The sequence below is a fragment of the Passer domesticus genome, chromosome 19, assembly GCF_036417665.1.
Source record: "Passer domesticus isolate bPasDom1 chromosome 19, bPasDom1.hap1, whole genome shotgun sequence".
NCBI classification, from domain to species: domain Eukaryota; kingdom Metazoa; phylum Chordata; class Aves; order Passeriformes; family Passeridae; genus Passer; species Passer domesticus.
Genome location: NC_087492.1, coordinates 2,333,833 through 2,353,902, shown reverse-complemented (window position 1 = coordinate 2,353,902; position 20,070 = coordinate 2,333,833). Strand labels below are relative to the sequence as shown.

The window sequence follows — 20,070 nt, the reverse complement described above, 5'->3', positions numbered from 1 at the left end:
TCTGGGCTTCAGGAGGAGCATGTTCTTCAAACCCCAGCCCTGATGAATGGCTGGAAAGGTGGGCAGAAACTGGAGCTCCTGGCAGCCAAATCCTGAAACTCAACTCCTGCTTGGAAAATGAATGATGAAAAGGGGCAATCCTGATCTGATCCCTGGCCTTACTGTACAATTAGGAAAAGTGATAATCTTCGTTTGTGAAACAAGGAAAATTGGCAGCTGGGAAAAAAAGAAAGGAAGTAGTTCAGTTTAATATTAGACTTATGAAAAAATTGGCCATAAAATCTGCTCTGAGGCTGGCCAGGCCAGAGCCTCAGAAATGTCTGGGGAATGTTCTTCAATCAGTTCAGGGAATGTGAGGACATGAAGCTGAAAGTGCTGAGCTCCAGAGGAATGAGGATAAAGCTTCAAGCTTTTCTCTAGATTTGGTCAGTTTACTTTCTGAATGTATATGGGGATCTGGGAAAGAAATGGAATCAAGTCCCCTTTCTCAGGCTGCAGTTGTTGGACAAGGTGGGCTGGAAAAGAATAAATTGGGCTCAGGCAGGGAGAGTGACTGCTGGCAGACACAGGGCTTTCCAAAGGTGGGAAATTGATTCAGAAAAGTCATCCTCTCTGAGCAGGAAATGTAACTGAAATGATGGATAGGCTATGGAAGGATTTGGAGATCATTGTGGCTGGTAACAGAGCAATACAAGCTGGAAGTATTGTCTTACCAATGAAATCCCTGGAAATTTTCTTTAATTATGTGGCTCAGATGAAGCATGGAATTTGCAGATAACTGATTTGGAGTGAGGAGATTTTCCCAGTGCAGCAGGCAGCCACTACAGCAGCTGCTTGGGGCAGCATCAAAGTAAAGGTTCAAGTGGTAGAAATCATATTTTAAAGGCCAAGCCTTTGCAGAAACTTTTGCTGATGGATTTGAGGGGTGATTTTTTTTCTTGCACTAAACAATTTAAATTCTAGATTTCTTTCCATGCAGAGCTGCAGCAAGATTTCAGGTGATCTCCCTGCAGCGTGTGATGCTGTGTACTTACTCTGACTTTACTCCAGCTTTCACAAATAATTGAAACTGAAAACACAACAGCTTGGAGGTCAATCCAAGTCCTAAAGGTCCAGGAAATAATCCAGGATCCACGGAGCCTCGGAGGCTCTGCTGAACTGAGAGGTGCCATCCCTGCTGGTGCTTGTGTGAGCAGACTGCAGTCACCACAGCTGTGCCACAATCCCAGTTCCAGGGCACTGTTTAGACTCCCAGAAGTTTTTTTCCAGTTAAAAATCAGTTCTCTGAATCCAATAAACACACAGGCTGCACACAGTGGTGTACCACAGATGGATTCTGAGGGAAACCAAGCCATTCCCAGCACCTCTCTGTCAGAAAGTGCTACTGGGCATGCAGGGAGTGAACTGGGATGGATAAATGAGCTTTCAACGAGTTCTGGACCTCACTCACAGCTCTGATTGAAGTCAAATGGTGGCTGGAGTGGGTCCTGCAGAGCCAAAAAGGGGAGGGAACAGCTTCCAGAGCAGGACAAGGCCTACTGCAGCTTTAAAAGATGACTTTTGGCCCAGCACCTTTTGAGGATGGGAAGGAGCCGTGCTCCAGCCTGCCTGGATCAGATTAGCTCTAGATGGTATCTTGGTACCAAGTACAACACTGAGGTGTGAGCTGATGTATTTACAAATGGGCTGGAACACTGAAAAGCTCAGTTCCAGAGGCAAGGGAATCATTGGAAGCAGAAGTGATTAATTGTGAGTGCACAGGCAGCCAGGGAATGGCTCCACAGACAGGACAGAGGAGAGGCAGGACCCTCCTGGGCGCTGCCCCTCAGGTGAAGGGTTTTTTAAGGATTTTTTTAAGGGTTACTGCTACTATTTCAGGCAGATTTTTTGTGGCTTTGTTAATATTGTAAAATCACTGCGTGAGCTTGGTGGAAAGGAAACAATTTCAGTGGCTGGCACAGCGTGATTATTTAACGTTTACAAAAATGTTTTTGAACAAAACCTCTTGTAACTGCTCCCATTTTCACCTCCCCATGTTCCAAACACCTTCCAGGCTGGATGGGGACTTATCACAACAAAATGTTCTGTTCTGAGGGGAGAAATTCATCTTCTGCTCAAAGAACACCTGACAGTGCCTAAATCCAGAGAAGGTCCCACCGTGGCTCCTTTGGAGAGGGTTGGCCAAGCCCTGGCAGGGCTGAAGGACGTGGAGGGCAGGATTTGGGGTTTCATGGGCTCAGCTTCATGCAGAGAGCAGCTTTGGAGGTCACCCCAACATTGTCCCATCCCAGAACATCAGGAAAGGGGAAACCCAGGTTTGATGTCCTGCTGGCCAAGAGGCTCTGCTGGAATTGTGTGTTCCTTTGGGCCAGGGAGTTGGAGCAGTGGGTGAGACATCACTCCTGCTCTGGGATTCCTGCTCTGGACTTTGTTTGTTAGACAGCACAATTGGGTACAGGAAACACGTGGCTCTATCCTCCATTAGTCTCTCCTGACATAAATATACAGCAATAAATAAAAATTTATTAATTTTTGGTGTTCAGGAAGATTATTCTGCTGTTAAATTCTCCTTCTCTGCTGTTGGATGAAGCAAAGGAAATCTGTACTTAGTGAAGGGTGCTACAGTACCATGAGGCTGGAACATATGTGGTTTTATCCCTATTCTTTTATAAAATATCATTCTGATTCCTTGGGTCAGTGCATGTGAAGTAATGGACTGATCATTTTCTTGCTACATTAAACCAAGTGCTATGAACATTTGAGAGGATTTTGCTACAGCAGAGATTCAGCTTTTAATTTTTTTGTATCTAAGCCATGCTTCCCAGAACGTCTGATTTTTCTGTACCTAAACCACGCTGGAGATGTCATGTCACATTTCAGGTGTGTCACTGACATGTGCAGCAGCAGACAGCAGAGTTACACTGCTGGAAATGGCTTTAAACTTATTTATTTGAACACTGATATCCCAACTTCTGCACAGCACTGGTGGCTGAAACTGCAAGGACAAAAGCTGGGAAATTGGCTACTTATAAATAATGAGATTTTAGCACCTTTGTTTCATTCCAAAGCTGCTGGAAGCTTTCCTCCAGCAGTGAGGCAGGGTGGCACACCGGCAGATCAGTCCTGCGAGGTTTCCATCAGATTCTAAAGGCGGAAGGAGCTGCCAGTAAATCCTGCTGGGTTCCTCTGGGCTCCCCAGGGATGCTGCCCTGCACCATTCACCAAACCTGAGGCAGGGATGGCTTTCATGGACAAGCTGCTGATGTGGTTTTACACAGTGGAAGTGTTTAACAACAGGAATGAAGGAGAGCACTCCTGCAGAAAGCAGCTTCATGAAAGAGCAGAGTCAGGAGTGAGGTGTGCCTCCCCACATACATGTGTGTTTATATATATTTATATTCATATATAATAATATTATAATTAATATAAATATATAATAACACATTAATGTGTTATATATTATTATATAGCAATATATGTGCTATACCTAGGTATATATAAAATTATATCTATATAAATATATTATCTATAGAACTATATAGAAAATACAATACTACATGTTAGTTAATCGATAATAGTTATATAATTATATAATAATTATATAATGACATGATTAGCATATTGATATTAAGACACATGTTATATTATATATTAATTATATAATTTTAAATCTATTTGTATATACACACACATATATATTTATATGTACTTGAGAGGTGCTTGGTGCCTTGTGCAGTGACACGAGGTCTGAGCACCCACACAGAATTCAGGCAATTTTTGGTTTAAAATTAGGCCTGCTGGGGGCTGCCTGGCAGAAGGTTTGAGGTTGCTGGAGATTTCTGATTTGTTTGAGGTTATTGGATGTCTCTGATTTGTGATTTGTTTGAGGTTATTGGATATCTCTAATTTCTGATCTGTTTGGGGTTGCTGGGTGTCTCTGATTTGTGATTTGTTTGAGTTTCCTGCATTTTTCTGATTTCTAATTTGTTTGAGGTTATTGGATGTCTCTGATTTGTGATTTGTTTGTGGTTATTGGATATCTCTGATTTGTGATCTGAGGTTACTGGATATCTCTGATTTCTGATCTGTTTGAGGTTATTGGATGTCTCTGATTTCTGATCTGTTTGAGGTTATTGGATGTCTCTGATTTCTGATCTGTTTGAGGTTATTGGATGTCTCTGATTTCTGATCTGTTTGAGGTTATTGGATGTCTCTGATTTCTGATCTGTTTGAGGTTATTGGATGTCTCTGATTTCTGATCTGTTTGAGGCTATTGGATATCTCTGATTTCTGATCTGTTTGAGGTTATTGGATGTCTCTGATTTCTGATCTGTTTGAGGTTATTGGATGTCTCTGATTTCTGATCTGTTTGAGGTTATTGGATGTCTCTGATTTCTGATCTGTTTGAGGTTATTGGATATCTCTGATTTCTGATCTGTTTGAGGTTATTGGATATCTCTGATTTCTGATCTGTTTGAGGTTATTGGATGTCTCTGATTTCTGATCTGTTTGAGGTTATTGGATGTCTCTGATTTCTGATCTGTTTGAGGTTATTGGATGTCTCTGATTTCTGATCTGTTTGAGGCTGCTGGCTGTCTCTGATTTCTGATCTGTTTGAGGCTGCTGGCTGTCTCTGATTTCTGATCTGTTTTAGCTTGCTGGCTGTCTCTGATTTCTGATCTGTTTGAGGCTGCTGGCTGTCTCTGGTCCCTGTGACTGGCTCAGTGCTGGGGTCTCTCCTGGGGTCTCTCCTGGCAGCAGCTCAGTGCTGTGTGCTGGGCACTCCCTGGGTGCAGCCCTCAGCATTCCTGCACATCCCTCTGCATCTGCAGGGCTCAGGCTCCCTCAGGGAGGTGCTGAGCTCCCTCCATTCCAAACATCCTGCAGAATGAGGCCAAAGACTCCGAGGGAGGAAGAGGTGTGAGGAGAGCTTTATTAGTATGGCACATATTTAACCCATAGGAAAACCCACAAATTTTACTCATTTTAAGTGTATTTCACACTTTTGGACTATTTGAAATAACCACATTTGTAAAAACTTCTTTTAATGAATAGAGCTCTTTATGTACAAAGGCAAATCCTTTTTTTTTCCCCCTAAATCCAGTCCTTTTAAAATACCATTTCTTTTGTAGGTCTGGCTGCTTCCCTCCTCTGTTCATTATTGCTTGCTGCTACAGAACCCTCCAGAACTGAAACCAGGACATTTAGATTCTGTTTTATCTTAGAAGAGTTTTGCTGATCAATGCCATGTATTCATCAGGACTAATGAGACAGATAAGTAAAGGACTTTAATTATTTAATGCCAACCCAACCAAGCTGGTGTTCAGCACAATATTTGTGTGTGATGATGGGAAGGAGCTACCTGGGTACAAGTTCTGGCCCCACTGAACTCAGTGGGGTTCTGCCATTTGCCTGCACAGAGCAAAGGCTTCACCATATGTTCAAAAGAAATATTTCATTGGGGTTTTCTGAATGCTGGTAAATGTGGTTTTATCTTCCTTTTCCCTTTTGAATGTTTGTTTACCTTACATACCCCTCAAAGTAATTTAATATCAAAAACTTCTCATCGATTCCATTTTATTCCAAGTTTGAATTGCCTCATTTTTTAATTTCTTGTGCATTTAGAGACCCCACATGGCAATGTCTGGCCTGAAAACCTGGTAGGGGAGCATTGGCATATTTTGTCTCGCTGTGATTTCAACTGAATTAAAGAAACCCAGAAATAAAAACATTTCCATTTGTTTATGTAACTATAAAAGCCCCATAAAACTGAGCTAGCAAGAATATCCTTTCATGAGCACAAGCCCTTTTTGCAAGCAGGCCACAAACAGAGGGACACACACACCCCCACGTCCTATCTCCCCTATCAACAGCAAATTACAGCAGGTCAAAAAACCTCCCACTATTTTTCTTAGGAAATATCCACCACTTTTACAGGGAATTTTGGAAAATATTTCTGTGGCCAGCGTGGAGGTGAAACCCTGGAGCACAAAGCAGAGCCACGGGCTGCTGCAAACAGCCTTGTAGGAAGGCATTAAAATGCCCTGCACACGTAAAAACAACCAAAAAACCATGAAAACAAACCTTCAAATAATGAGGATCTCGTGCCAGAGGGCAGGGCTGATCTCCATGCAGATCTTCCTGCTGCACTCAGAGCAGGCTGAGGCTGATGTCTGAGGAGGAATCAGCAGCACTCGTGCTGCTCCTCCTGCTCAGCCAGGCCTAAAGCACCCTGCAGCCCCTCCAGCTCCTCCTGTCTGTGCCCTAAAGCCCCCTTTCTGTCCTCTAAAATCTCCTTTCTGTCCCCTAAAATCTCCTTTCTGTCCCCTAAAATCCTTTCTGTCCTCTAAAATCTCCTTTCTGTCCTCTAAAATCTCCTTTCTGTCCCCTAAAATCTCATTTCTTCCTCTAAAGTTTCCTTTATGTACCCTAAAGTCTCCTTTCTGTCCACTAAAGTCTCCTTTCTCCCCCTAAGGTTTCCCTTCTGTCTCCTAAAGTCTCCTTTCTATCCCTAAAGTTTCCTTTCTGTCTCCTAAAGTCTCTTTCCTGTCCTATAAAGTCTCCTTTCTGTCCTCTAGTCTCCCTTCTGTCTCATAAAGTCTCCTTTGTCCTCTAAAATCTCATTTCTGTCCCCTAAAGTCCCCTTTCTTCCCCTAAAGTTTCTCTTCCGTCCCCTAAAATCTCCTTTCTATCCCTAAAGTAGCTTGGCATACACTTTGTTTAGGATGCCAGCATATTTTTTTTTTATTGTATCCCAGGTTTTTATCATGAGCATGTGAAAGGTTGGATTTGCTGATTTTCAGGGTGAGCCTGACTGGCTGATACAGCCAGAAATAGCTGCAAACCCCATTTCTGCTCTTGCAAATCTGCTGTGGGTTTGTTTTCACTGCAAGTAATGTGCTTGTATTCATTGAAAAGTTTAGCAATATTTTGTTGTGGTTGCTGGTGTGTAAAATGCACCAAACTGTTGTATAAATTTACCCTTTCATGCAATAAAATAATTCTTCAAGAACAATTTTATCACCTGCAATGTATGGAAATACCAAAAAAAAATATAATAACTGCTCATTCATGTCTGTGTGTTTAAGTCACAACTGTTGTGATGGTTGTTATTAGCACAGCTCAAAAAGCCACACCATTAAAAATGGATTTGGAAGGAGCTGTGATTACATAATTAACATGATAAATTAATAAGGCTGTTGCCTAAGAGTTGGGCATTAGATTCTCAGCTTTAAGTTGGAATTTAATATATATTTTTACTAAAATAACCTCAAATGAATATTGGTTTTCTTACATAATAAAATTACTGTTTTGATCTCCATTTTACAGGCCACAAACATCAATAATTCAGAGGAATTAATGCATGTCCCTTCTGTATTTCATCTTGTTTCCTGTTTTGTCATTAGGTAACAGTTCCCCCTAAGGCACATGGTTTTAAACTTCCAATCCAGCCTGTGCCTTTCTTCCAGATCTGCAACTGCAGATGCTTTTCAGGTTTGTATTTTCCACACCCAGACCTGTGCCCATGACAGAGCCCTGTGTGTAACATTCCCAACCACCAGGGCAGATCCTGGCACTGGCATTTCATCCATTAATCACTTTTATCTGCCTTTCTGCTGGCCTGGCTTTTCAAAGTGTGAAAATCTGCACTGCAGAGGAATTTTATGGATTGCAACCCTGATTTTTAGAGTAAAATTCTACAGAACTGCTCTGCTTAGAAAGCTTTGGGCAGAATTTTCAGGCTGCTGTGAATTGCTGTTAAGCCTGTGTTGCCTTTTGGCTGGAAGTACATCCCAATTAGTGACCCTTGCATGGAGCAGTAGCACACAGGAGGGATTTGGTTGGTTTTTTTCAAGGCAGTTGTAAATGATTAGTCCAAAGGAGCAGCATAAAACTGTGAGTCCCCTGCAGGAGCCGGCTGGAGGAAATTAAAGGATCAACAACAGAAGGGAAGCACTGAGGTAGGATTGTTCCAGGCTGCAGCCACAGGCTTTCACATGCACTCAGGAAATTGGCTCCATCAAAAGCTGAGGATGCAGGAGTGAGGATGAGGAGGATCATGCAGGTGATGGTTCTAAATCATGGCCTGAGATCCCAGCGCTTTCCCAGGGAGAGCTTTCCTCCCTCCCCACAAAAAGCAGCATTTTCCAGGTAAAAAATGGAATCTTCTCTTTATGAATCAATAAAAGCTGGGCAGAAATGTGAGCTGTAAATCTGATATAACTCAATAAATAACAAAGATTGGGTGTCCCCACAATAACATCAGCTGGATGGGGATTTTTACTGTGCTGTGCCCTGTGTTTGTGTGAGAGCTGTGAAAGCCATGGCTGGGGAGTGTTGGCAGCCAGATAAAGCTCTGCCTTTAAAGTCTAAAGTCAATTCATTCTGCAGAAATTTGCATCTTCTGGGCCTGGGATGAAGCTGAAAGCTTTGCTGGTGGAGCAGGAAAGGATCACAGGAGGGGAAATGCATAAATCCCCATCTGGAGCCAAGTATGCTGGGAAGGAGATGGGGGAGCAGCAGTGCCAGAGCAGGCTGAGAGAGCAGAATTCCAAGGGAAAAGTGGAAGAAAGGAAGAGGAATGTCCCAGGGATTCAGCTCTTCTAATGCTCAATACTTTCAGCAGAAGCAAACCACTGGAAAGCTGTAACCCAAACAAGGAAATTAGAGCAAAAATTAACAATATTCAACTATTGAGATGTCAAAAGAACCAGTGGAGTTATTGGTGTGAGAGGTTATTGCCAGAGGGGAAAACTCAGCATGTCCTGGGTAATTAAGCTTCACTGGAGAGCATGGATCCCTTCTCCAGGTAAGAAAGTCTTTTATAGCATGGCATCTTTGCTATTGTAATTAAACACCATGGGCTATTCTGCATATGAACTCTTAAACACTTCAGTCCTTTATCAGGGGATTTTACTGGCCAGGCATGTGTGTTCAGATGGCAAAAAAACCCAGCTGCTGTAAAAAAAGAAACCCAAACATTTCTTTTTATTACTCGACTTGCTGTATTTTTATATATATTGAGCCAAATTCATCCCTTGTGGAGCTCAGTTGAAGCCAATAAGGGCAGATTTGGCCCATGCCTATATGAGAAAGGTGGTGACAATTAAAATATATTGTTTAATAATGAGAGCTATGGTAGTGAAGTGTCTTTGTGTCTATGAAATTATACACCACGACACCCAGCCAGTGTGGAGCTGGGACTAGCAAAACATCTAAGGCTGGTTTCTGATGGAAAGGCAAAAGCACTCTGACTTTTATGATTATGATTAAATATCACAAAGGCATTTGAACGAGGCTAATTTAGGTAACATCTCCAGAAGTCTCATTTATAGTGCAGTATTTTACCACTTGAAAATACTTCTTGACTGTTTTTATGTGTGGCTCTCAAGGACAGCGTGACTGGCTGTTATTAGCAGTAAGTAAAAGAACAGTTTTTATTTCACTTACATTTGAGGGACTTTCAGCAATATTACAAAGAGGAATGTACCCTATTAAACACAAGTGAGGACAGCCTTTACTATCACTTTCCACTGGCAATTCCCACTTGTTCCCTGCTCAGGGCATGGCACCAGCACATGAAAGGCACTGTTGATACCTTGGAGAGCTGGAGATGTTTCCAGGTTAGCAACAAAGCCCATGGCAGAGGAGCTGGGGTTGAGTGGCTCCTTGCAGCAGCTGCTCTGTGCATCCCTGCAGTTAATCCTGGGTGCATTTCCAGGCTGGGGGTTGCTGTGCTCTCTGCTGCCCTGCATGCCCTGCTGCAGTTTGGGCAAGCCCATCCACAGCAGGAGCCACGTCCCTCCTGCCAGCTCCATCCTGCTGCAGGGAGCCTGCCCAGCCCTGCTCTGCCTTGCAGATGGCCCAAATGTTGGCCCCAACACTTTCCTGTTGGCTCTTCACCTTGCCAAGAGGAGAGCTGGGAGGCTGAGGGGGATAAGCAGATTTCCCTTGGGGAAAAGTCTTTTTTCCTGGGGGTTCTCTGTGCTGGCCCCTGGCAGCCTCTGGCTCCTGGCTGTAGGAGCTGGGGTGAGAAAGGTCAGAGGAATAAGAGATATTCTGTTAAACCAAGAACTAAACTGGCTCTTGATGGCCCTGCTCAGAGTGTGAGAAGGTGGAAACACCTCAATGGTGAAAGAAAAGGCAGCTCTTAAGCAAAACTGGAGATATAAAATATCAGTTCCAGTGCCACTGGTCTTCTAAGGAGCCTCTGACCCCCAAAAATGAGAGTGGGGAGGGAAACACAGAAGAATAAAAATCCTTTTTGTTGTACTTATTACTCATTCTGAATCTCTTTTATGGAAATCTGGCCTTTGGCATCAGACTCAAATAATATTTTATTAGAAGAAAGCATGATTCATTGGAATGGTGCAGTGCAGTGTCTGTGGAAAGGAAAACTGGGAAGGACACAAGAGGAGCTCAGTGGAAAACCAAGCCAAGGAAGCACTGCCCCACAAAGGATCTCAGCCTCAGGAAGAAACAACAGAAAGGAACAAAGAATTTCCAAGCAAACCTCTGAGTGTGGTGGCAGAGCCAAGGAAGGAATTGTTGCCATATTAGACTGTCAGCAGGGTCATACAGTACCTGTGCAAGGAGAATGTGCTGTCCTTTGGAAACTAACAGGATTTTTTATTAACATCAATGTGATGATCAGGACTGGCCCTTGGACCTGAAAAATTGAAACTTAACCAGAGGAGTAATAAAAGATCCCAGGAGGAGGGGGATGTTTAGCTTGTCTTAGATAGGATAAAAGTGATTTCTCTCCTTTTTTGCACATCTTCAGAGATCTGGTTTTGGAGCTGTGAGAAGCATGGCTGTGTTATCCACAGCTCTTTCTGTGTGATGAGAAGAGAAGCAGCAAAAAGAAGTGAAGAGAACAAGCTCAGCCTCTCCATAGTCCTGATTATAACTCATCCAACACTGCAACTCCTTGGCAAGAAAACAGCATTTATATTTATTTTATTTTTATTTCCCCCCCCTTTCTCGCCTTTAAGTTTTCCAGCTCATGTTTTCCCTGTATTTAATTCCTGGTCACTGACCTCCTGCTTCCCCTTCTTTTGCTGTTAATAGGATGAAAACTGATTTGGGGACAATCTAATTAGCTACTTCCAGAGGTGAGGGGATGTTATTTCTGTGTTATGCATGAGAGAAACAACCCATTCACTAAGGGCTGGGGGTAGGAGCATCTGTAAATCCTGGATTCCATGGAGTCCATGGCCTGCAGTGGGAGCTCTTTTCTCCCAGCCAGGAGGAATTCAGGTGAGTTGGGGGTTCAGCTTCACTTCTGCTGATTTTCAGTTGTAGTTGGCCCAAATGAGATCTTGGAGACTTCTGTGCCTGCTGCACCCAGGGTTTGGCAGCAGCACTGAGCTCGGGGAGCTCCTGCTCTGCTCCCCCAGCTCTCACTCCTGGATTCCCTCAGCCCTGGGGCATTTCAGGCTCCACACCCTGCACTGAATGTCTGTGCTGCTGGCAGGTTTGTGTGTCCCTGCAGGAGGATGGGCAGGGCATCCCAGGGTACAACCCAACAACCAACAGTGTGGACTTTTCTATCCAATTACACAAAGCCACCCAAACCCGTGGGGAAGGTGACGAAGAAGGATCAGCCATGGCCCTAAAACCTCCACCTTGTTTCTATCTATTATTTATGTATGTCCCTGCAGGGAGGATGGGCAGGGCACCCCAGGGTGGCAGGGCTCAGCCCTCCTGCCTCGTGCTGCGTGTCCTGGATGTCTGAAAGGACAATGTTTGCCTCCCAGGCAAACCCCCCAGCCCTCCTGAGCCCTGCCAGCCCGGGGAGCCTGGGCAAGGCTTCCCCAGAGCTAAAATCCCTCCCTCCCTCCCTGGCACTGCTGGGGAGGGCTCAGTCCTGGTGCTGGATGTAAATGCAGAGCTGCCCTCTGATCCTGCACAGAACCCAGGCAGCTGCTCCTGCCCCCTGCCTGAATGAGGGATGGGGGAAGGGAAGGGTGAGGGGCAGTGGGGACCCCCCAAGCTCTGAACTGCCTGTGTCATGGGAGGGGAGAAGGAAGAACAGACTCATTGCAAGCAGAATATTTGGATGAAATCCTTTTACTCCATCACCTTTGGTGTTCTCATGAGTCAGGCTTAGAGCAAGTGCTCACCCAGAGGTGTCTGATCAGGTCAGGCACTGAGGCTAATAAATGTAATTAATGTACTTTGATTTTTTTACTGTGAATGGAAAGGTTCCCTGTCCCCACTGCCATCCCTGCCCTGTCCCCTGTGCCTCCAGCCCTGCACTCCAACTGGTTCCCATTACTCTGGTGCACCAGGCAAGTTCATCACCTTTCCAGGATGTCCCGTGATTGATTCCTCATGGCCAGGGCAATCTGCTCCAAAGTTTCAGACTAAAATGAGCTCTTGGATTTAGAGGGGATAATCAATGGTTTGGGTATTATTCTGTTCCATTTTCAGCTGTCCTTCCATGTGTTAGATTCATAGCTGATATCAAATACTAAATATTATATTTATAATATTTACATATATAAATATATTTCTATTAATATTTATAATGTTTAAATATAAAATACTATATAAATATACTAATTCAAAATATTTTATCTATTATATTTATTATATTAAATACTAAGTATTAAATACTAAAATATTAAATTTCTAATTTGAATATCAGATTCAGACTTTTGTTATTCTCCAGTAGCTGCTCAGACACCCTGGGCAGGAGCAAACTGCAGTTTTCAGTGTGGCTGTGTCATCCATCAAACTCAAATACTCCGTGCCTCATTCCTGAGCTGCACTGCACAGCCAAGGCTGCAGTGAGGGGAAGATGAAAGGGCTGCTCCTGCTACTCTGAAGTCTGTAAAAGTTTTCCTATTGACTTCAACAGAAATAGGACTGAGCTTTAGGATTTTGGCATGAAACCACAAAAGCAGGATTTTCGTGTGTGCTGAGCTGCAGCAGGCACTGCTGCCTGTAAGGAATTTTCTCTGCACGTCTTGTTCTCTGGGGATGCTCAGGGATGTCCTCCCTGCTGCCAGGGCTGGGCTGAGCACACAAACCTGGCCCAGAGTCCTCTTATCAGGAACCTCCCAGCTAGAAAACACATTTGTCAGATTTTGTCTTTCAGGACTGTTAAAAGCAAAGCTGCCCAAGCAGACAGCGCTGACACTCCACCTAATTTTTCTTATTAAAAAGTCAAATTTCCTCCAGTTTGTAAATACAGCCCCACTGAAATGTTCATCCAAACTGCAGCAATGTGTGGTTCAAAGCCAAAAGTTTGTGTTTGCTGGGAATGACAACAACAAAAAAAACCCAGATGAAAAATGTTGGCATTTGCCAAACAATCCTTCAGACCTCTTTCCCATCAGTATTTGTCAGTGGAACAAGAGCCTTGTGACCTGTTGCAGCTATTCCTCCTCTTTTCATTCCAGTGGGGTTTGCTTTTCTTTTATTAAATGAGTTTCTAATTAACAAAACCTGCAATTATCCTGATTTTAATTGAATTGGTGTTATTTGCACTAATTAATCTCTTTTTTATTTCCTTCTCTCAGGACATTCCAAAGGTGGGCAGGGGCTCAGGAGGGCAATTTTCCATCCTTGCTGCTGTGAATCCCCTGGGACAGCTGACCTGCCATTCCCAGAGTGCTCAGCCAGGAGCGTTTGCTGGCCATGGCCAGGGAAGGATCCTCCTGGCAGGACTGGGCCACAAAACCCAACCAAGGTGCACAAACCTTCCCCTGTCATGTCCAGTGAGGCTGAGCAGCCCAGGCCAGGCTTAAATTTAATTCTGGTTTAAGTGGGACCAGGCTGGGCTGTGAACCCTGTGATGAAACCACCCCAGCCCCAGAGTTTTACAGGAATTTCTCTCATGGCAGGCTTTGCACATTAAATAAGGTTCATGTTGGACCAGGCTTTGTGCTTTGCTTGTACCACTCCCAAGATTTCCTTTTCTTTAATTTTTAATCTTGATCCTGTTCTTTGCAGAGAGCAAATCAGTTCAAAACGTGATGTTTTCTACCAGCAAGTCCCAGGCTCAAGATTCTCTCCCAGCCTGCTATCACAGGAATAAATCCCTCCAGTCACACTGAATTTAGGCTGCCTCTTGTCACAGTCAAGTGCATGGCACCTCCTTGGAGCAGGTCCTTAAATTAAAATATTGTAGATATTTTTGCTGTTTAAGCACTACTGCAGAAACATGAGTGGCCAAGGGGAGAGGAGGTTTTTTTTTTCCCCTCTGGCTGGAATTTTTCACTATAACCATCCTCAGGGGAGTTCTCATCTTCAAAAGAAACATTCTTTCTCTACAAGCTGCAAAAAGAATTATTTAATGACATCATAAATTAATACAGAGAGGCACAAATTTTCCAAAATGTAGAGAGAGAGAAAAATAAATTTATGTTTGCCAAAAACACCCAGCTCTTCCAGACTTAGGCCCCTCTTGAGCCTGTGAGCTGCCAGCGATGCCAAATTGAATGGTGGGGCTGTTGGCAGGACTGAAGTTTAGCTTGTTTAAATTTTGGCAAATATTCCTGTGACTCACATTCTCAGCAAGCTGATACAAATATTTGTTCTATTTGGAGGGAAGTCCAAGCTCAGTCTGGCACCGAGTGCTGCTGGGGTGCTGGAACTGAGCCTGCCTGGGCCAAGATGAAATTTGGACATCTACCTTCAAGAAAAACAGAATTAAAAAATTCCCTGGGCCTTTTAGCACAGATTAGAGCACATCAATGGAAAACGGTCCTCGGGTGTATTCAGGTTTTTCTCACTTGCTAATTTTTGCTTTAATCTGATTTGAAATGGGCCTGGTTTCCCTGAGCTTGGATTGCCATTCCAGGCTGCAGCTCCGGGGCTGGAAAAGCCTCACACACATGAACCTCCACATTCTTGAGAATGAAAAGCTGTTTCAAGTGCAGTAAATCAAAGTGGGACGCAGTAAGCACGCTTGATCTCTTTTAAAGCTGTGCAGGTTGTTGGGATTTTTTGTTAGTGATGTCCCCAGTTTAGTGTTTCTGATTTGAAAAACAAACAGAGCAAATCCTCCAGGACACTCAGGGTTGCTGTGCTCTGCTTCATCCCCAGGAAGGATCCTGCTCTACCAGCATCAGGAGCAGCCAAGCCTGTCCAGGTGGGAAAAGCAGGAGAAATCAGATGGAACCTGGGTGCCTCACCTGGGACTGGACACACAGCCAGGTTAGAAACCTTCAATGAAAACATAAAGTGAACTAAAAAAGAACAACCTGTTTCCTTCCCATAAATTAACACCACCAGGTTTGATTTGTTTGTTTTGGTTTTTTGTTTATGTTTTTGGGGGTTTTTTTGCCTGTGCACATCTTGAGTGGGATTTGTAATGTAAATAATTCAGTGTTGTCCCAATGTTTTTGTCAAAGTCACACAGGAGGGGGATGCCACTAAAATGACTTTTTGAGCCATTTGGAAATGGGAAATCTGCTCTAAGGAACTGGATTCCTCTGAGTGGAAAAAGATTGTCACTGGAGAATGATTCATCCCATTTAATCTCAATGTCTGATCTCTCTCCAGTGACTATAAAAGGAACCCAGATGACCAGATTAGCATATATCCAAATTTTGCACATTTTTATGCTAACTCAGCCTTTCCCAATCAGGTCCTGTACTCATAAATACCCTGTGCTATTTTTACAAGGAAAAGCTCATGGTTTGGCACAGGGATTCCCAGGGCACTCATCAGCTCCAGTGGCTGCTGTGGGACAGAGCCCTTTGCAAAGGCTGCCAGGTAAAACTTGCAGCAATTCCATGGCCAAGATTTCTCTACACCCCCTGCACTGACTGAAAGGTTCTGGGAGGATTCTTACAGCAATCACTTTTTAAACTGCCTCAAATCAATAAATACTGCATGGGTGAGCAGAAGGTACATGAAAAATGGTTAAAATAGCAGAGTGATTATTCGTTAAAAATGACATTGTTATTGTGTTGGTCACCTTTGGAAAACAGCAGAAGATCCAGGCAGATTTTCCTTTGCAGCCTGGGCTGACCCCACTCATTTTCGGGTTCCATTTGTCAGGTCAGTGTTGATGCAGTGTCAAGGTGAGAAATGAGCTGAGCATTGCAAATTCTGGGCACTGACACCCCCAGACCTGCCCCTCCCTCCCTCCTCTGGTTCTTCACCACTGTCCCTGGACTGCAGCTCAGTGCTTTGGAGCTCTGGGGGCCAAGGCTGCTTTTAACTCAGTGCTCAAACCAACTCAAGGGACCCCTAAAGCAAAGAAACACCTGGAAAATCCCAAATAAACCCACGGGCACCTAAAACCTGATGGTGGAGCTTGAGGTGGTGGAAAAGGGCCGGGTGTGACCTGGGGAAGTGGGAGGTTGGTGTAGCCAGGAGCAGGAGACGGAAGAGAGACAAAGCATCTGAATTCACCATGGAACATTTTTATACTAATTATTGAAATGCACCCAGAGACAGCTTGTAGTAGTAAAATGACTTTATGTTCTGATATGTAAAATAAAATGTCCATGCTATGTAACAAACATTTCAAAATTCCATACCACCTGTATCTAATGTGGTTTCTAATAAAGATTTATCTGTAGTATATATGTTTTTTTGTCTAACCAATTCTTAGTTTTTACATCAAAGGTGTGTAATAAAAAAAATTTAAATAGATGTCTTTCAAAAAAAAAAACCCTTTGCAACATTCATTTTTATTAAGTATTTCATTTGTTAAAAGCAAAGCTGAATTGGACACGTGGCCTGCATTTGTGATATATATAATTTTTTATATATATATATATATAAAATATATATGTATATAAATAGCTATTCAGCATGCAAAAATTGTAGTGATTTCCAAAATCTGGTTACAAAATCCCCAGCAGCCACCCAGGAATTCTGCTGAGTGGGTGCAGGGGACTGTCCTGGTTGAAATGTGACCTCGGGGAGTGTCACAGCCCCCCCAGACCAGGCTCCTCCTTGGGATGGACTCACCAAGCACAGAGGTGTTTGTGCTCCCCGCTCCAAAGCTGCATTTCAGCTTTCTGCCTTTGCCCCTTTGGGAAACAATGGAATAAAACCCCACTGTCAATGACCAAAGCCTGAACATTGTGCTCTGCAGTGGAACAAGCTCACCTCGGTGTCCCCTTGGTGGCACAGCTGGGAGCCCTGCAGGACAGACACTGCAGGACAGAGTTCTGTGGCCAGGGCAGTGGGAGCTCTGTCCCTCTGTCCCTCTGTCCCTCTGCTTCCCCCCCTGCCAGAAGCACCGAGGCTGGAAAGGATCTCTAGGATGATCAGAGCCACCCTGGGATGGATCCCCCAGGAGCTCACAGGGACAGCAGAGGGCACAGCCAGGAGTGAGCCCGGACCTTCCACCGTGAGCAAAGGGAGCCACGAGTGCCCTGGTGACAGATTTTACCTGTTCTGCAAATATCTGTACACTGTGAAGATTTTACCTGTTCTGCAAATATCTGTGCACTGTGAAGATTTTACCTGTTCTGCAAATATCTGTGCACTGTGAAGCCTGACGGGCCACGGGAGCTCTTCCCTCCCCACCCATCATTAGGAAATGTTCCTCCAGGCCTCCTTCAGGCCGAAGACAATTCTGTCTGAGCTAGATGCAAAAGGAAAGAACACAGCACAAAAGGCACGTTTCAGCTGAATACGAAAGAAATCAAGGACCAGCAAATACAGAAATTGGTTCTGGAAAGTATTAGCGACTTTTAAGCTTAAACTTCATAAATATATTGCAATAAGCAAATGTGATTCAATCAAGGGATGGGAGTCTGAAGACACTGGGAATGTTCCTAACGCTGCAACGAATTTGGCCTCGGACTTAACTCTTCACTTTGCTTCCCACAGCCACGACCGGTGTCGTGGGGTCGGGGGAGCCGTCCGTGCACGGTGCCGGTCCCGTGCCCGCGGCCCCGGAGCAGCGGGAATCCCCGGACAGAAGGGCTGGAGAAGCGCTGCACGGCAGTCCTGGAGCGGCCTTTTCCTCGGAGCCTCGGGAGGCTGCGGCTTCCTGAGCCAAGGACCGTAAAAGCGAAGCTCGTATTTTTCCCAAATAGCCAAAATTTGCTCACGGATGTTTGACGTTACAAGCAAAAGAACATGACTAGCTAGGTCACTCGTTAGTCAAGATGGTTTCTACTGGATGAAGACACAAGAATGAATTTATTTGGGAGTCACTAAGAGCCTGATGAATCCAGCCCCCTGAGACAGGAGACGGAACTCTGTGTGTGCCTGAAGACACAAGCTCTTCACCCACACAGATCCCTCTGGAAGCGCACGCGTGTCTCACCGAAGTGCAAGTTACCCACAGGCGTCAGCGCTGCCCGCAGCGTCCCGGAGCAGCAAGGCCGCGGCGCGGGCTCACCCGTCGGTCCAGTTCTCCACAGCCCCCATCCCTGAATGGTAGGGCAGCGACGCCTCCCTGGAGAGCGAGAAGCCCTGCGAGTACAGGAACTCGTTGGCCGCGTTCAGGTGCGGCGAGGGCGGCTTCCTCTCGCACACGGCCGGGTGCACCCGCTCGCGGGGCGGGAAGGAGGCGGCCGGGCCGCGCTCGCGGGCCGCGGCCGGGCCCAGCTGGTTGTAGACGCCGAAGGGGCCGCTCCCCGGCGGCTGCGAGCCCTGGCCCGCCATGGCCGGCAGCCGCGGCAGCACGGGCGCGGCGGGGAAGTGCGGCGGGAAGGGCTGGTAGGGCACAGTCTCCACGGCCTGCACGCTGTAGCTGGTGTAAGGTGCCACTGAAGTCCACATGTTGCAGCTCAGCGGAGGAGGGGGAGGCGGTAAATCGTCGACGGCCGAGACGGCGGCGATGTCGGCGCCGGAGCCAGAGTACATGCAGGCCTCCCTGGGGGCCACCTCGCCGCAGTAGGACGGGCTCAGCATCGGCTGCTCGTAGGGCGGCGGCGAGCGGAAATAGTGATCGTCCCCCACCGAGGACGAGGCGTCCAGGTAGGAGCGCTTGCAGGGCAGGTCCAGGTGCCGAGCGCTTTCTGCAAGAGAAATTGGCATTCAGGTCACGTTCAGTTCAATTCGCATTCAGTCCACATTCAGTTCACATCCAGTTCACATCCAGTTCACATTCAGTTCACATTCAGCTCACATTCAATTCACATTCAGTTCACATTCAATTCACATTCAGTCCGCATTCAGTTCACGTTCAGTTCAATTCACATTCAGTCCACATTCAGCTCACATTCAGCTCACATTCAGTCCACATTCAGTTCACATTTAATTCACATTCAATTCACATTCAATTCACATTCAATTCATATTCAGTTCAGTCCACATTCAGATCACATCCAGTTCACATTCAGTCCACACTCAGTTCACATTCAATTCACATCCAGCTCACATTCAGTCCACATCCAGTTCACATTCAGTTCACATTCAGTCCACATTCAATTCACACTCAGTTCACATTTAATTCACATTCAGTTTACATCCAGTTCACATTCAGTCCACACTCAATTCACATTCAGTCACACCCAGTTCACATTCAGTTCACATTCAATTCACATTCAATTCACATCCAGTTCACATTCAATTCACATTCACTTCACATTCAGTCCACATCTAGTTCACATCCAGTTCACACTCAGTCCACATTCAGCTCACATTCAGTCCACATTCAGTTCACACTCAGTTCACACTCAGTCCACATTCAGCTCACATTCAGTCCACATTCAGCTCACACTCAGTTCACACTCAGTTCACACTCAATTCACATTTAATTCACATCCAGTTCACATTCAGGAGCGGCTCTGCTGCGCTGGGCTGGGAATGGGGAGTGCCCTTGGAGGCCGAGGTTATGGCACTGAAGTGTTGCCCTTTCTCGGCTTAATCCAGTTAAACCGTCTTAGTTTGGGGAAACAATGTACAACATCAAAAAGACATTGTGCCGCAAATGGCAGGCTAATCCTCGCGGCCTCACAGCGCTCCGGTGACATTTGTCAGCCTAAGTGAGGGACTCTTCTCACATCAGGGATTACTCCACGTTCACCCAGATAAGGAGGGCCCTGCACTCCTGCACGGCTCCTCCTGACAAACTCAAGGAGTCTCTTAAAGGCTCTTATCACAGCCCGCCTTCCTGTCATTGCAAAAATGACTCTACAT

General features: G+C 45.2%; 2 protein-coding genes across 19 annotated transcripts in view; one reads left to right on the top strand and one right to left on the bottom strand.

Annotated features, from left to right (window-relative positions):
* The window catches only part of BRIP1 (BRCA1 interacting helicase 1), a 105,109-nt gene extending 89,962 nt beyond the window's left edge, over positions 1–15,147 (top strand). For 4 of the 16 annotated variants that reach the window (XM_064394228.1, XM_064394231.1, XM_064394229.1 and 1 more), the window contains 2 exons: positions 5,133–13,699; positions 15,058–15,147. In XM_064394228.1, coding sequence (XP_064250298.1) covers positions 5,133–5,225 — 93 coding nt within the window. In that variant the 3' untranslated portion in view covers positions 5,226–13,699; positions 15,058–15,147. Of the gene's footprint in view, positions 1–5,132; positions 13,700–13,962; positions 14,118–15,057 lie in introns of all 16 variants that reach the window. The other 12 variants (XM_064394230.1, XM_064394219.1, XM_064394225.1 and 9 more) reach the window with 11 other exon arrangements.
* A 1,218-nt stretch (positions 15,148–16,365) lies between these two features.
* TBX4 (T-box transcription factor 4) overlaps positions 16,366–20,070 on the bottom strand; it is a 33,304-nt gene continuing 29,599 nt past the window's right edge. The window contains exons 8-9 of one of the 3 annotated variants that reach the window (XR_010349202.1): positions 17,403–18,947; positions 16,366–17,365 (exon numbers count right to left, since the gene is read on the bottom strand). Coding sequence is in view for 1 of the 3 variants with exons in the window: in XM_064394233.1 (XP_064250303.1) it covers positions 18,322–18,947 (626 nt within the window). In the remaining 2 variants the exon portion in view is untranslated. Of the gene's footprint in view, positions 18,948–20,070 lie in introns of all 3 variants that reach the window. The other 2 variants (XR_010349203.1, XM_064394233.1) reach the window with 2 other exon arrangements.